Source organism: Aethina tumida, chromosome 3 (genome assembly GCF_024364675.1).
Source record: "Aethina tumida isolate Nest 87 chromosome 3, icAetTumi1.1, whole genome shotgun sequence".
NCBI lineage: Eukaryota > Metazoa > Arthropoda > Insecta > Coleoptera > Nitidulidae > Aethina > Aethina tumida.
Window position 1 is genome coordinate 7,179,761 of NC_065437.1, and position 15,683 is coordinate 7,195,443.

Below are 15,683 nucleotides of genomic sequence, written 5' to 3' on the forward strand. Positions count from 1 at the left end.
TAAATTTCCCATACATTTTATTTAATTATTTTAATTATTTCATTAAATATCGAATGAAATAATATTTTTAGAAACTTTATTATATATTTTACAACTGATGTACAATCTTAACTAATTCATAAATTTATAAATTATAATGTAATTTTCTTTAAATTATCAATTAATTAACAAATTAGGAAAAGTTTGATTAATATGAAAATCAAAATTTTTGGTTTCATAACATAACTGATACTACAGTTAATTTACTGTACTATTAATATATTTAAAGTCTAAATTGTAATTCACTGGTTAATTCATATATTTGAAAGATTTCATCAGAATATAGAAGCATATTATAATTGATCAGGTCTATAATAGTTTTTCATTCTGAATATCGCCTTGCTACATACTGTAAAAACTTTTTATTATAGTGTGGTGACAGCGATCTGTTTATTTAGTAAAAATTAGATTTTTTATATACACAAGAACCACAAATTATATCAGAACGTATCGATGTGGATTCTGGACATAAATTAGTACTATTCGTAAAAAATGTTCAATAATTCTTATTTCTTTAAAATTTATATGCCTCTGAAGTTATATTTTTTAATATTTATTTATTTGTAATCTAGCAACGGATTAAAATTTGATATAAGGGTATGTTTCAAAGTGCATTATGTGAATTCGTTACTTAAAAATTAGAATTTTATACGCCTGCTTCACTGTTACTTTTTGATTTCTTTATAACTTCTTTCCTCATCATAATTTGACAGAGAAAGAATGCTTTATATGGAATTCATATGGATAAAAAATATATAGACACATCAATATATTTAAATATTAATATTTTTTATTGAATATTACTATTATATAAGTCCACAGTTTACATTAAACATAACAAAAATCTATCTTCCCATAGATTTGCATATATCTTATTAATAATATGTTATGTGAAATATGTGGAACTGTTGTGTGTCTGTCAAATGTTAAAAATAAATCGTTCTATAAAGTTGTCCAATTTGCTTAATTTATATATTATATGGAATATGGAATGGAATAAATATATTTTAAACATAAATTTTCCATACATTTTATTTATTTATTTTAATTATTTCATTAAATGTCAAACTCTCTGTACTGAAATAATATTTTTAGAAACTTTATTATATATTTTATAACTAATATATAAACTTAACTAATTCATAAATTTATAAATTATAATGTATTTTTCCTTAAATTACCGATTAATTAACAAATTGGGAAAAGAAGTCGACTAATGTAGTTTAATTAATTAAAAAAGTAATGCCTAAAACAGTTTGACTAATATGAAAATCAAAATATTCGGTTTCAAAACATAACTGACACTACAGTTAATTTATAAACTTCTAAATTGTAATTCACTGGCTAATTCATATATTTGAAAGATTTCATCAGAATATAGAAGCATATTATAATTGATCAGGTCCATAATAGTTTTTGCATTCTGAATATATTGTAAAAACTTCTTATTATAGTGTGGTGACAGCGACCTGCACGTTTAGTAAAAATTAGATTTTTTATATACACAAGAACCACAAATTATATCAGAACGTATCGATGTGGATTCTGGACGTAAAATACCACTATTCGTAAAAAATATGCTTATTTCTTATATTTTTTTAATGTTTATTTATTTGTAATCTAGCAATGGATTAAAATTTGATATAAGAGTATGTTTCAAAGTGCATAATGTGAATTCGTTACTTAAAAATTAAATTCACTGTTACTTTTTGATTTCTTTACAACTTCTTTCCTCATCATAATTTGACAGAGAAAGAATGCTTTATATGGAATTGATATGGATAAAAAATATATGACACATCAATGAATTTAAATATTAATATTTTCTTCATTCTACTTTCTATTACTTTGATCCATTTGTTTTTAATACATATTAAAGAATTAATATTTTTTATTGAATATTACAAAAACACAAAAGTCCATTTTACATACATAAAACATAAAAAAAATATGTCTCCCATAGATTTGCATATATCTTATTAATAATATATTAAGTGAAATATGTGGAACTATTGTGTGTCTATCAAATGTTAAAAACAAATCTTTCTACAAAGTTGTTAACTTATTATTTTAGTTTAAAATTCGATGTTTTTTGTCATTCCACTACACTCTTCTTTCGTCCACGAAAGAAAAAACTCTGAATAACAGGAAGGTTCATAAAACAAAGAACAGATATACATTCTACACAATTTACAATTTTGGATTCTCAAATTTTTGAATTTTAATTCCAAAATGGCATATTTTGTCCCTTTCCCTTCAATATCCTTGTCAAACTATTTACTGGAATTTAGAAGGAGTAAATAGACTTGCCTTAAAATAGTTTTTAACTATCTTACAAAATATAATTTCTTCAGAATGACATACTAATCAATTAAATAACGGAGTTCTGACCAGAAACATAGCAATCACAACCCTATTTTATTTTTTAAAGAATTAAATATTTTAATATTGATATTTTTGATACATTCTATTGAAAATGTTTAAATGAATGGTGTTACTCCAACTTAAAGGAAGAGAGTATAGTTTTGCTGAAAACATTTGATAGGGGAATAAAATAAAAGGTTTTACTCAAAAAGTGTAACTATGAAAAAAATTATAAATACCTCCTTATTTATTGCCAACCCTGTATATAATGTCCGTTTTATTTTAAAATTTTTAATTATAGATAATTTGACTTGTTCTTTTACTGTTCTATTTTTAGTAGTTCATGACAATTTTTTCATATTTTTTACAGATTATAAATTAATTAAAGCGAATAAAAAACAAACGTAAAATTTTATTTTAGTCACATCACGCTACCGGGAGAGTACACCGTTGCGGGAGCCCAAGCACTCTACGAAAGGGACAACGAACTGGAGAAAATACGCATCCCAGGTCCAATCCAAGAGCCCATCGTGGTTTATGTAAGTTACCTAGCCTTCTTGATTTATATCGTCGTTCCTCATCGGACCTTTCCCCAAGGTAGACCACAAATCCATTAATTATTCGTAAGGTATTTAGATAATTGAATTAAATCGTTGTTTTTGCTATACGGCCGTTCGTAACTGCAAGACCATTCCGTGCCTTATCGAGAAAAGTATCAATTAACTTGTGCAAACTAATTAGTCATATATTTATTGTTTTATCGTTCGTGTAATTTAAATTTATAAATACATGTATAAATCATTTTGCAATTTTCAATTTAAAATAATTCGTTCTAGTCTAAAATACAATGAGAACATAGATCTATTTTTTCTTGAACATTTCTTAATTATTTAAATTTTAATGCAACCGGCAACTGGACTCTTATTACGGGGTACGGTGACGTCATCAATGCTCATTGCCTGCTATTACTAAAATTGTTCCATGCGGTTAAATAATATAATAGTTAATGTATTATATTTACTTTGTTATAAAAATTGAATAATAATTTGCAAATTATTTTGTGTAAACAATATTTAATTAAATATGTATAAAAATTAAAGAATATTTATTTTAATAACATAAGTTAAAAATTAAAAATATTATACTCATTATATAATTATAAATAAAAAACTTAACAAGGTCATGACGATTTTTTTATGTTGTAATTTTAATATGCAGTACGTTACTGTTCATCAAGCAATCTGTCTTAGCATTTTCAGCTAAGCTACAAATCTGTTTAAATCAATGTCTAGACGACCTGACAAATACTTGATATATTCAATTTTGTAATTTAATTTGGATATAAAATACTTTCTTTCAGATATTTTTCTGTTACGCTGTCATTTACATTTTTCAATCCAGTTTATATATTAAAAAACATAATCAGATCTTTGGCTGGATGGATTTGATGGTTTAATTAAAAATTAAATGAAATATATTTTAATTATTGTTTAAATGTAATTAATTAAAATGTATGGCAAAATTAAATTTTTTTATGCTTTATGTTTGTATCAAAGATTTTTTCTATATAAAAAAATGTTCTAAATTTTGTTTCTTACATATAAAAGATAAGATTTCATATCTTCCTCAGATTTCATTTGTTTCCTAGTTGGGGATTAATAAAAATATACATATGATATACAACACAAAAATTAAAATATTTAATAACTTGTTTCAGGTAATATACATAGGTGATGCTTTTAATCCGGGAGTTGAGTACAAATATTCGATATGGAAACCAGAGACTACTAAACAAGTGAAGTACACATGGATTCTAGGCCTTTGGTCACAATGTTCAGCTACGTGTGGTGGTGGTTTTCAACACAGAGAGCCACTTTGTCAAGAATCGACCGTCTCTACTGTGGCCTCTGAATTAGATGGACCCTCCATTGTCGATGAACTAATGTGCGAACCATCCGAAAAGCCCGAACAACTCAAGAGGTCCTGCAACGACGATCCCTGTCCTTATCACTGGTGGATTGGACCTTGGCAATCGTGTCCGGTTACTTGCTCGAATGAGGTAAATTCATGAAGTATTACGAAATGTACACAATTACTTTTTTACATATTTTTTGTATTCATTTTTAATATTCTCCCAATGTACTAAATCAATAATTAATACGAGTGTTAATTATTTTTTCCATTGGATTACTTCCCATAGATAATATATACTTGATCTTGGGAAAGACATCATACACTCAGAGAGTAAGTATCCAGATTGTCCTGTAGTGGGAGACTTTTGGAAGATGTTTCTCTCAATATTCAATCGAAGGAAAGGCTTTATTATTTACATGAAGTTAATGCAATAATATGTACAGTAGCAGTCATTTATACTTTTCTGCAATCTGAAAATACCGATTAATTTTATTTTTTTCTACACATCAATATGTCTCATAAACTAACTTTTTTTAAATGTTATTGTTTGACAATATTTCAAAAAAAAAACTCAAAAGAATTCAATTAATTCTACATGATTTTATGTATAAACTAGTGTAATTAAATAATGCATTTATTTTGTGAATAATAAAAATTTCAATATAGAAAATAGGACAAATAACGTATGAAAATATTGAAACAATAAAGTTTAAAAATTGTATTCATTCAATAATAGTAATATTTAAAATTCCATATTGTTTTATTTTAATAAAATATTTAAGGATAATGAAAATTTTATCAATAATTAATATCTATATTATTTTAGTATGCTCATACGCTTGTTCTGTAAATATAAAATTATTTTTATTAATAATAACGATATTATCAATAATTATTGTTGTTATTATTATTTCTTATATATTTTTGGGTTCGTTCGTATTCGTCTGGAATATTAAATCTTTATTCATTTAACGTTTTATCTTACCTCTTGAAAAACATTATATATGTTTGTATTTATTATAATAGTTTAGACGCCCTATGTTGATCTAGTCATGTACTTTTAGTATTTATTTTATAGAATACTACATTTGATATGATTATCGAGATATCTAATACAGTTTGCTCCGTTTATGATATTTACTTGAATCTTTAGCCAATATTAACGAGATCTGTTTTAGGTGGAACCACCCATGCAGCGCAGAAGCGTTATGTGTGTAGATGGCCAAGAGATGGCATTCGCTGACATTTATTGTGACAGAAAAGCCAAACCTTACGAATACCAACCCTGTCCGAATAATTTGCCTCCGTGCGAAAACGATAGGAAATAACCGTCTGCTTGGAATTTCAGATTTGTCATACATTGCAGTATTATAAATATACAAAAACCTGTTTCAAATTGTTGCACGGTGTTACATTAGTTATACATTAATGAATTAATAAATATTATAAGTGAAAATAAATTGATAATGAATAACTTAATAAATGATAATTTGTAATTAATTTAGTGTATACACAGAAGTGTTAAAGTAAAAAACATTTTAGATAGAGACTTCATCACATCACATGATTGTTAGTTTACTAAATTTTTTACATACTATACATAATATTATGTTATTACTCGACGTTTCGCTCATTTCTATAATAGTTACAAATAAATGAAATATTTACCAAATTATATAAGAAAACTCACAAGTTTTATTATTGTATATTAATCATTATCAAATTTCATATCATTTTAACCAGTGGCGGACTAAGGCTAAAGCAGCATTGGCAACATTGTTATTCCGGGCCTATTTTTCAGTCATGACACATACTTTGCGTTTGGTAGTTTCATTTTAAAACAAAGGAAAAAATAATATACGTGTACAAAAATTAAACAAACATAATTTATTAAAATAAATAAACAAACATAAATTATTAAAACAAAGATAAATACTAAAACAAATATACATATATATTGATTAGTTATATTGTCTTTTTTCTCACTTTTAATTCTGCAAACTCGTCAATTAGTTTGTCATAGTTATTAAATGACTCTATTTTCTTTACTTATAAAAGTCTTAAATTGAAGTATTACAAGTTTTCAGTTCTGCTAGGTTCAAATTTTGTTCATAATATTTTAATTTCTCTGTTGAAGAGTCACTAACAACAGCATCATGAAAGATTGTTTTGAATTTATTGTTAATAATTTTATGTCCCTCAAATCTTTTTTTAATGTTGCTAATTAAAGAATCACATACAACAAAAAAATATTAACTCTAAAATGTTCTTTGCCACTGAATCTTATTTCATATGCTGGAATTTCATCATGAAATAGTTTTCGTATTTTCTACCGTTTTTTATCATTAGAATATACAATATCTTTAACTTTTCCTGCTTCTTTTTTTAAATTGTCAAAATCATCTCGAACAATTTGTATGAAATCTATCAATGAATCATATATGCTGCTGTTTTTAGGGATTCGTCTTTTTGTTGGAGAGTCTTGTTTGAAGCAGCTATTTTCTCTAAAATCTTTTCCCATATAGTAAGTAACACTACATACAACTCTATCAAGTTTTTATATAAATAGGCAGCTTCGGATCTTGTTAATGGTTTTTCATCTTTGTTTGAGGAAAAATGACGTAAACGATATTTAATTACTTCATAATTTTCCTTTAAGGATTTCACAGCATCGGAACGAGCAGACCACTTGGTGTCACAAATAGGTTTAATACTCAAGTGTTACAATTCTTGAATGATATTGAAAACAGTATGGTCATTTCCATACAACTTTTGACAGCAGCGTTTACAATTAAATATAGTGAATGATTTGCGCATGGTATAAAATGGACAGAAAAATAATGTTTTATTCTGGATTGGAGACCTTATATTTACCTGACATATTAAACGCATTATCATAACTCTGTTCCCGACAGTTAGTGATGTCTAAATCTATATTATTTTAAAATTCTAAAATAACTTTCTTCAAGTTTTCACCAGTATGAGAAAATATAGGTAGAAATCCCAAGAAACTTTTATACCAATTGGAATAACATAGCGAATAATGACGGTCAGCTGATCTACATGAGATATATCAGGTGTTGAATCAATAATTAGAGAGTAAAATTTGGCTTTCTTTAGCGTTGTTTGTTTGAAAAATAATTTACAGACATAACAGTACAATAAGTTGTTGGTTTCAGTATAAGCCAACCAATCTCGTTCAACTTTTCCCCCGTTATTAATTGTTCTGAAGAAGGAGACAATAGTTTTGTTTGATTTGTTTTCACCCTTCGTTGTATCGAATAGATGATGATTCCAAAGATCCATTTATTGATTTTGGTGGATTTTTTATACAATATATCTTATATTGTCGACTTTATCAATCAACAATTCGGCATAATTTGGATACGATTCAGCAAGAATTATGAATATCACGTTTTTCTGTTAAATAAAAATTAATTATAAAAATTAAAAAACTAATTTTCGGGCCCCAAAAATTGCGGGCCCTAGACACATGCCTAGGTTGTCTAGGCCTTAGTCCGCCAGTGATTTTAGCCATTTAGTGAATTAGGGAACCTTCTTTTTTTTCAAACATATACAACATTTAATATAGAAACAACTTTATTCATTGATAATAACCTAATAACTCAACAGAAAAACTGTACGTAGGTATACTGTAAAATAATTTTCTTTGTAACCTGAACCCACGCAGTTTTTATGATACAAAATTGAGAAAAATTGTTTAAGGTACTTTTCAAAAACTACGTCCACATTTTAATTTTTGCAAAATTAAGTCTTGTTGTGATATTCTCAGATATTTTTGCAATATTAAAATTAGAATATCACTTTAATCAGCAATTTATTTTTATTGGACCCGAAACTCTTCTAATTAACTCTTTACAATTTTTCACTATAAAAAATAATCATAGATCTCTTGTGTGGAGGTGACATAAATTCTAGTTTCAAAAAAAAATTCCATCAGCAATTAGCCTCGTATTGTTAACGACTTGTATAATCGATATAACAAGTAAATATTGTTATATCGATTATTTTAATTCGTTTTTTATTATTTATAATATTAATTACACTATTTAAAAATTTATTTTGCGTGTCTCCTTTTGAGTCACTACAAATTAAAAAAAAGGAAATGGTGCAACTTCAGGTATTTCATAATATCAAATCTTCTTAACCATTTCAGAGTTTATAATTCTATTAAAGGTTTACTACTCATCATCAACACTTTATTTTTTTTATTTTTACTTTCCAACTTTCTGATAAGTCATACTTCTTATAATATATTCAACAAATGGTATTGGGCAATCTTCATTTAAATTTTCATTACATAAATTTCCATTGAAGTTTTCATTTTTTTCATATCTAAAAAAATTACCTACATATAACATTAACAACTAAAATAATAGTTTTATACATACATAAATATAGTATAAAGAATATCTTTTAACATAGACTCTCCCTTAGAATATAATTCTTCTAATTCACATACGATTCTCTTAATGCAAGCAGTGCTATTTAAATTGCTCCTAAAAGAAGAATATTATTCTCATTAAATTATGTATTAATTGTACCACAGTATAAGATATTACTAACATTGAAAAAGCGTCTATAAATTTTGACAAAATTTCCTTTCTATCAACGTAACTGCGACGTGTTCTGCCCACCAGTTTATTAAACCTAACATCAGTTGGTAATGACCACGGAACATCACATTCATATAAAATAATCCAACCTGTTGGTTGACGTTGCATCAACGGCTTAATAGCAGACAAGGTAATCTAAAATAAAATGGTATTTAGTTATGTATTCATGCTATACAACCTTTTTTGCAGCTAATTCTGACTTATATATTGTCAAATAATATATTTTTGATAATAATGAGAAATAACGTGTTTTGGTGAATGTTTTGTAGTAATATTCCGAAATTAATCCAAACCCTGAAACCGTAAATGATCAGTATTATGCTCAATTTTCATTTGCTTTTGAGATATTGTAAGAAAACTTCAATAACTTCAACTTTTTCTAAAACATTTTTTGCAAAACATTTAATAAATTCAATTTAATTTCAATTAAACTAATTTACAATTATGGAAAGGCCTTAATAATGTCTAATTTATTAACAATAGCTATTGTTATTTATAATTTGTGAAAAAAGACTCCGAGGACAATATAAAATTTGATAACATGCCAATTATTTATATGTCCGTAGGCTACTTCACATATTTTAACAAATATTCTATGTCATTTCTTTTAACAAGGAAAAAAAATACATCTTTAATAATTAAAATTATTAATATTTACATTGATATCATTTAACTAATATTAAATTCATATATTTTTAATCAAACAATAAGAACTTACTTGAAAATTACTCCCCATTGGAAAACCTAAATATCGCCTCTTCCTTGATAAAATTACATCCTTCCTAGATAAAGTAGTAGTGCTAATTTTAGCTCCCACGTAATATAATATACTGCAAAGATATAAGTGTAGTAGTAACATTTCTAAATATTTAAGCATTTAACATTTAAATCCTTTATTATATAAGCTTGCATAACATGCATTATCTAATTTGAACTTCATTGTATGATTTACAAACTATTTAGCACTAAGGAACTAAATATTTTATTTTTGACTCTTCTATTATAATGTAGATTTTCTCATAGTACCTGTTGGGGACGAATCCTACTATTATATCCACGATATTTAAAAAATTTATTTGATTCAATGCGTTAAATATCAATAAATAACTCAATGATTTACTGAAATTATTCAAAATATAATTAAAATATCACGTCTCCCACTTTTAAAGGGTAAAAACAAGTTGCATACTTATATTTTTAACCATTTATGAGGAACTGATTTTTTATTTGTAGCGTTTAATTGTTAATTAAATAAAATAAAATTAAACTTGATAACCTAACCTATCATTAATTTAATCAAAGAACAATCAATAAATATAAAAAAAATATAAATAATTTAAATGACTAGTACAAGGAAACCAAATATTAATAACATAGGTCTAAACAGAAAATAATATTTTGAGTCATTTGTAAGCCTCATAGAAACTTAATTTATCTTGAACTTGGTTCCAGATCTATAGTTGTTCGGGTTTATTGGTCGATGTTTGTTGATTTATTTCCTGAGGTTTCTAGAATCAGATGTCAAAGTGAACGAACCAAATCAGGCCTCTGAAAATGTGAGGAAATAATTTCAACAAATATCGACCAATGGTAACGAAAGTCCCAATCTTTACATTAAACTTGCTTCTTTCATATTGTAATCATTTTTCTATGTTTCATATAAAATCACTAATCTAGAACTTATGCTTTAAAACCCTTCTGAAGGTTATCACTACTTAAGATTTTTTAAACCCCAACGCACTTGATTAAATAAATTCATAGGAAGAATGTGACTATAATACCATAAAATTATTTCTATGCAATTTCTTTTATGAAATTTACCAGATGACTAGTACAATTTTTAAAATTTCATACCTAAAAAGTTACACAGTCTGATGACATTAACTTGATCAAAAATTTTCACACTGTCAGTGTTGAAACACTATAATATTCTTGTTCAATTTGTTGTTTTGGTTGTCTATGTATGTATAATTATAGTTAATTTTTGTTTGTTGGGTTTTCACCATGGACATATATAATTTGAAAATTTATATGTGCGCCCTCTTCAGACAAATATATAAAAAGAGAAAGTTTTTCCGTGTACGACTCAACAGACCCTTTTTTGGTTTTGTTTTTATGTAAGAAAGGTGTAGCGATACTGTGGACATTGCATTTCACCAGTGTTTTTTTTGTTGAAAATAAGATAGTTTAAAATTTTTGTGACTATCAATCAACGAACCCGTCGTAGAAGTTGGAAACGGTGCTTTCCTTCGACGCGACAGTCAGAGAAATTATTCCTTGATGATAGTAAATATTAAATTGCCCTATTATTTCTCTACTGTACCTCTAAAAGGCAGTTAAAATGGAAATCAATTCTATTTCAACAGAGGTACCTAATAAATCTACATCTGTCTCTCCGTTGTTTGTTATTTTATTTATACAAGGTATTCGGATATTCGCAGATAAAAATGAAAATAAGTATATAAAAAACTATAACTTCAAATTTAATTCATTAGGCAATGGTAAAGTCGTCATAATACATTTTATATACAGTCAAAAGTAAAGCAACAAATATATTTTAAATAAAAAAATAGGATTTTAACAAGGAACCATATTTTTGTCAGATAGAGTACCTTATAAATTGATTGATATCTTAAATTTAAATTTAATTTGTTTTTATAAAGTTGAATTTTAGTTTGTCTTTAGTAGTTTATGCACACGGTGGTTAGTTAATACTAAAAATGCCTACAAGACAAGCTTTGTCGAATGAATTTTTATTGTTTCCAAGTACAAATCAGAACTTAAACAAATAATAATTGTATTGCAATTAAATTTAAATCGAAGTATAGTGGCAACAACAATTTAAGCTTCTAGCACCAGAAGAACTGTAGCAGCATTTCCTAAACCTGGAAAACCGAAAAAAAACAACAATACTGACGGTCGAAAGATTGTAAGAGCGTCCAAAAATTACCTAAATTATACTAACGAAGATCTTAATATTTACATTTGATGGTTGTTTGTCAGTACCGTAAGACGTAGGCTAAAGCAAAATAATTTACGTGGAAGAAGGCCCGCCAAAAAACCATTCATTAAAAAAAAAAAGAGGAGCCAAACTCCAGTATGCACGGAAGCACTGGTCTGAAAAAGAAATGGAAAACCGTATTGTTTTCTGATGAAAGTGTAAATTTACTTTATTAGATAGAATTAAATGGATTAGACGTCCAGTAAACAAAATGTTTGACCCTAAGTACACCAAGGCAACAATTAAGCATGAGGGTAGATGACCATTATTAAAAATAGTCCTGCTGAAAGTTGAAGAAAATATACCTTTGTCGTGGATTTTTCAGCCCGATAAGTCCCGATCTAAATGCCATAGAAAATCTTTGAGGCATGATGAGTCTTAAAATAAGAAAGCTCACTCAGGCAAATTTTAAAATTCAAATAAATGATTTGAAGCTATTAATATTATTTGGAATTCTGTTTATAAGCAAGAGATTGATATTCTTGTTTCATCCATGAAAAGATGTCAAGAGGTAATAAAAAATAATGGATATGCTATTAAATACTAATAAAAATATTAAAAACCTAGGTTTTTTATTTTGTTGGATTACTTTTAACTCCTTGTTTTATCGAACTGAAAACTTCTTTAGCCCCATTGGACTTTTTGGTAGGGTGATAGTGATAGTGGTAGTGGTAGTGATAGTGGTAGTGATAGTGACAGTGACAGTGACAGTGTCAGTGACAGTGACAGTGACAGTGATAGTAATAGTAATAGTAATAGTAATAGTAATAGTAATAGTAATAGTAATAGTAATAGTAATAGTAATAGTAATAGTAATAGTGATAGTGATAGTGATAATGTTTATTTTTTGAAAATCTAGTAAGATATAGACATCAAATACTAAATATTATTTCACCCAATTTTTACTGCGAATAAGTTAGTGTATTAGATTCCTGTCACATGATACAGAAAACATTTTTATGGCATAAATAAAATGCCTGTCTATCAATTGAGATTTTATTTTTAAAAATAGAAGAATAAATAAAAATCATTGTGAATCTAAATTAGACCCACTGTATTAAATTAAATCAAATTTATCTGAATTTTAATTATAATTATTTTACAATAATATGGAATATTATACTAATAGTACTATACTAATACTAATACTCTTAACTTTCGTGGTGACATATAAGGAAATTGCCTCATAACAATTGGGAAAGATAGCCACGAACTGACGAACAAAAATATATAATAAATTGAATTGAACGATGTACTGATGGAAGTCAATTAGATTTGGGAATTAAGACTATTAACATAAGTATAAGTGTAGTTTTATTAATATAATATTCCAATATTTTTGAAAAATAAGATAATGAGTGCTGTTTTTTACAGTTTACTCTATAATTAAAAAAATAAAATGATCAAAAAAAAGGAATACGATTTTTCATTTTTACACAGAATGATGAATTTGCATATTTTTTATAAAATATACCCATTTCAGGATTTCATTGTTTAATCCAGAGGCACAGTTAGATTTTCTATAAAAAATTAGCTATAATGATTGCATACTTTTTGTTATCTAAAAATTTTATTTATAAGTACATATTTTCATTCTTTACAATAAAAAAATGGTCAAAATCAGACAAAAAATATGTCTCTTTCAAATAGGTTACATTGTATACAACATGATAAATATTAGAAAGAATATATGTTATTTTATTTTAATTATAAAATTGGTAATAGAATTATTACAATTTATAATCACACTTCTATAAAAATAAAACAGAAGATTTTATTGATGGGTGTTCTTTGTCATACTGTTGACAATAAGATCCAGTAGTGGAATGGGACATTCTTGAAAATTGCTCGGAGAACAAACGTTTTCGTAATCTATTTTAAAATCTTCTTGTTCTGACCTAAAATACACAATGTAAGTTATTTCCAAGAATATAAAAAACTGAATCGAGGGTTAACATTAAAATAACGAATATCTGTTGTCACAAAACTAGATTAATATCATTCATCATATTTGTACGTATCATGTGAAAGAGAAACAATTTATTTTTTTAATAATATAATTAGTTATTTTAAATGTTTGTGGTTTATATAAAAGAGACATGAAAGGGGGAATAGTAAACATGTTAATGTTAAAGTCTGACACTGATTGGAATTTTTAAATATTATACTTACTCAAAAATTGTATGCAACATATCCTGTACTAATGATTTTCCTTTTGTCAAACCAAAACGTTTAGAATGACATATCATTTGATTTAAACATGCAGTGCCATTTAATCCAATCCTAAAATTGAGAAAAAGCCATTAAGTTTTTATAGATATAATTGTCATTTGTTTGAAATAATTATACTCACAGTCGTACATTTAAATAAAAAGATCACTCACCGAGAAAGGGCAGATTCTAAACCAGAGAGAATTTCATTTCTTTCAACAGAACTGCGTCGTACAAGTTTGTGAAATTTAAATAATCTTGTATCACTTGGCAAAGCAAATGGATAATCACATTCTACTAACATTTTCCATCCTTGGGGCTGTACTATTTGAAAGTTGCTAACGAAAGCCATTGAGACCTACAAGGTACATAATACATTTACATATTCAGTTTACCATTTATACAAATCTTATAAATAATATTCAATATGGCGCCATAAGTGAAAAACTTGCCAAACATACCTGAAAATTGCTACTTGCTGGAAATGATAAATATCTCTTATTTCTTAAAAGTAAAGTATTTTTTTTAAGAACTAATGTTTCATTTGCAAACACCGCCGTAAACAGGAGAAAAAACATGAAATAATTCAAAGTCATGCTTCGTAGAAAATGTCTGATCATCATCCATGAACATCATTTCTTGTTGTGATAAGTCATTATGTTAAGCATACATAATTTATTCCGTGACATATTCATTATTAACGAACAGTTATTTTAAATTTAAATATACCATGTGATTAATAGTACTTTACTTCTAGACGTACTTTAAAATGACATTTTAAAATAAATAAAACATATTTTTTTGACTTTTATTTGCAAACTCAAAACAAAACATTTTGATAATCAGAATACCAAATAAAAATTATAAATATTAAGTTAATGTCAAATTAAAAAATAAAATTATTTAACGCTATATAAAAATAATAAGTAATAACATTTTTTTAAAATTATTTATTATGAAAAAATAAAAACTATCCAATAAAAAGATTTATAATAATAATTATTTCACCAAAATTGGTTATTTAGAAGGTCGCTCTCGAATAGATTTAGCTTCAAGAGGAGGAGTTACATCTTCAAGCTTTGTATCAGAAGCCAGTCGTTATAAATAAATTTGGATAATCACTTTCTCCTTTTATTAACGGATATGTGTAATAAGGAATTATTGATGGTAGTTCACATATTGAAGATTATAAATTCATAAAACCACAAAAATATTTGAAAAACGACATGTACCCGATTGAAAACTCTCAGGGTATTGTTGGTATTTGATACAAATTTTTGGACACCTTCGAACCAGTTTTCATTGAACTCAGGATATCAGGAAATGTTTTTAGAAACATCGCATTTTAAAAATAATAATATTTGAGACAATTAATATGCCATAAGTATGTTTTTATTTTAAAAACGAAACATCGGTTATTGATCGTTTATTATTTTTACTGTGCAAAATTTAAACACTATACAACTGAGCAATTACTAAATTTGATAGCTTAAATTATTCCTTTTATTTCGGATTTA

General features: G+C 26.4%; 3 protein-coding genes across 5 annotated transcripts in view; 1 reads left to right on the forward strand and 2 right to left on the reverse strand.

Moving 5' to 3' along the window:
- The window catches only part of LOC109597084 (A disintegrin and metalloproteinase with thrombospondin motifs 7), a 53,244-nt gene extending 47,471 nt beyond the window's left edge, over window positions 1–5,773 (forward strand). For all 3 annotated transcript variants that reach the window (XM_020012711.2, XM_049965067.1, XM_049965068.1), the window contains 3 exons: window positions 2,825–2,942; window positions 4,121–4,462; window positions 5,496–5,773. In XM_020012711.2, coding sequence (XP_019868270.2) covers window positions 2,825–2,942; window positions 4,121–4,462; window positions 5,496–5,645 — 610 coding nt within the window. In that variant the 3' untranslated portion in view covers window positions 5,646–5,773. The remainder of the gene's footprint in view (window positions 1–2,824; window positions 2,943–4,120; window positions 4,463–5,495) is intronic.
- A 2,688-nt stretch (window positions 5,774–8,461) lies between these two features.
- Window positions 8,462–9,772, reverse strand: LOC126264951 (uncharacterized). The gene is made up of 4 exons (XM_049964780.1): window positions 9,673–9,772; window positions 8,905–9,089; window positions 8,730–8,837; window positions 8,462–8,673 (listed from the first exon to the last, which is right to left on the reverse strand). Exons 1-4 carry the CDS (start codon window positions 9,688–9,690, stop codon window positions 8,553–8,555), a joined length of 432 nt encoding a protein of 143 aa, XP_049820737.1. The 5' UTR covers window positions 9,691–9,772; the 3' UTR covers window positions 8,462–8,552.
- A 3,891-nt stretch (window positions 9,773–13,663) lies between these two features.
- LOC109597102 (uncharacterized) lies at window positions 13,664–14,742 on the reverse strand. Its single transcript, XM_049964781.1, has 4 exons — window positions 14,628–14,742; window positions 14,340–14,524; window positions 14,128–14,238; window positions 13,664–13,853 (listed from the first exon to the last, which is right to left on the reverse strand). Exons 2-4 carry the CDS (start codon window positions 14,516–14,518, stop codon window positions 13,730–13,732), a joined length of 414 nt encoding a protein of 137 aa, XP_049820738.1. The 5' UTR covers window positions 14,519–14,524; window positions 14,628–14,742; the 3' UTR covers window positions 13,664–13,729.
- Window positions 14,743–15,683: the final 941 nt, after the last annotated feature.

Bases quoted from the DNA above. Each gene is read 5' to 3' on its own strand.
- LOC126264951 (XM_049964780.1), bottom strand. The intron at 8,838-8,904 runs GTTAGTAATATC...TTCTTCTTTTAG, and splicing joins TTTATAGACGCTTTTTCAAT to GAGCAATTTAAATAGCACTG. The intron at 8,674-8,729 runs GTATGTATAAAA...TAATTTTTTTAG, and splicing joins ATTCTTTATACTATATTTAT to ATATGAAAAAAATGAAAACT.
- LOC109597102 (XM_049964781.1), bottom strand. From the start codon at position 14,518: ATGGCTTTCGTTAGCAACTTTCAAATAGTACAGCCCCAAGGATGGAAA. The intron at 14,239-14,339 runs GTGAGTGATCTT...TCTCAATTTTAG, and splicing joins TTAGAATCTGCCCTTTCTCG to GATTGGATTAAATGGCACTG. The intron at 13,854-14,127 runs GTAAGTATAATA...TGTGTATTTTAG, and splicing joins ATGTTGCATACAATTTTTGA to GTCAGAACAAGAAGATTTTA.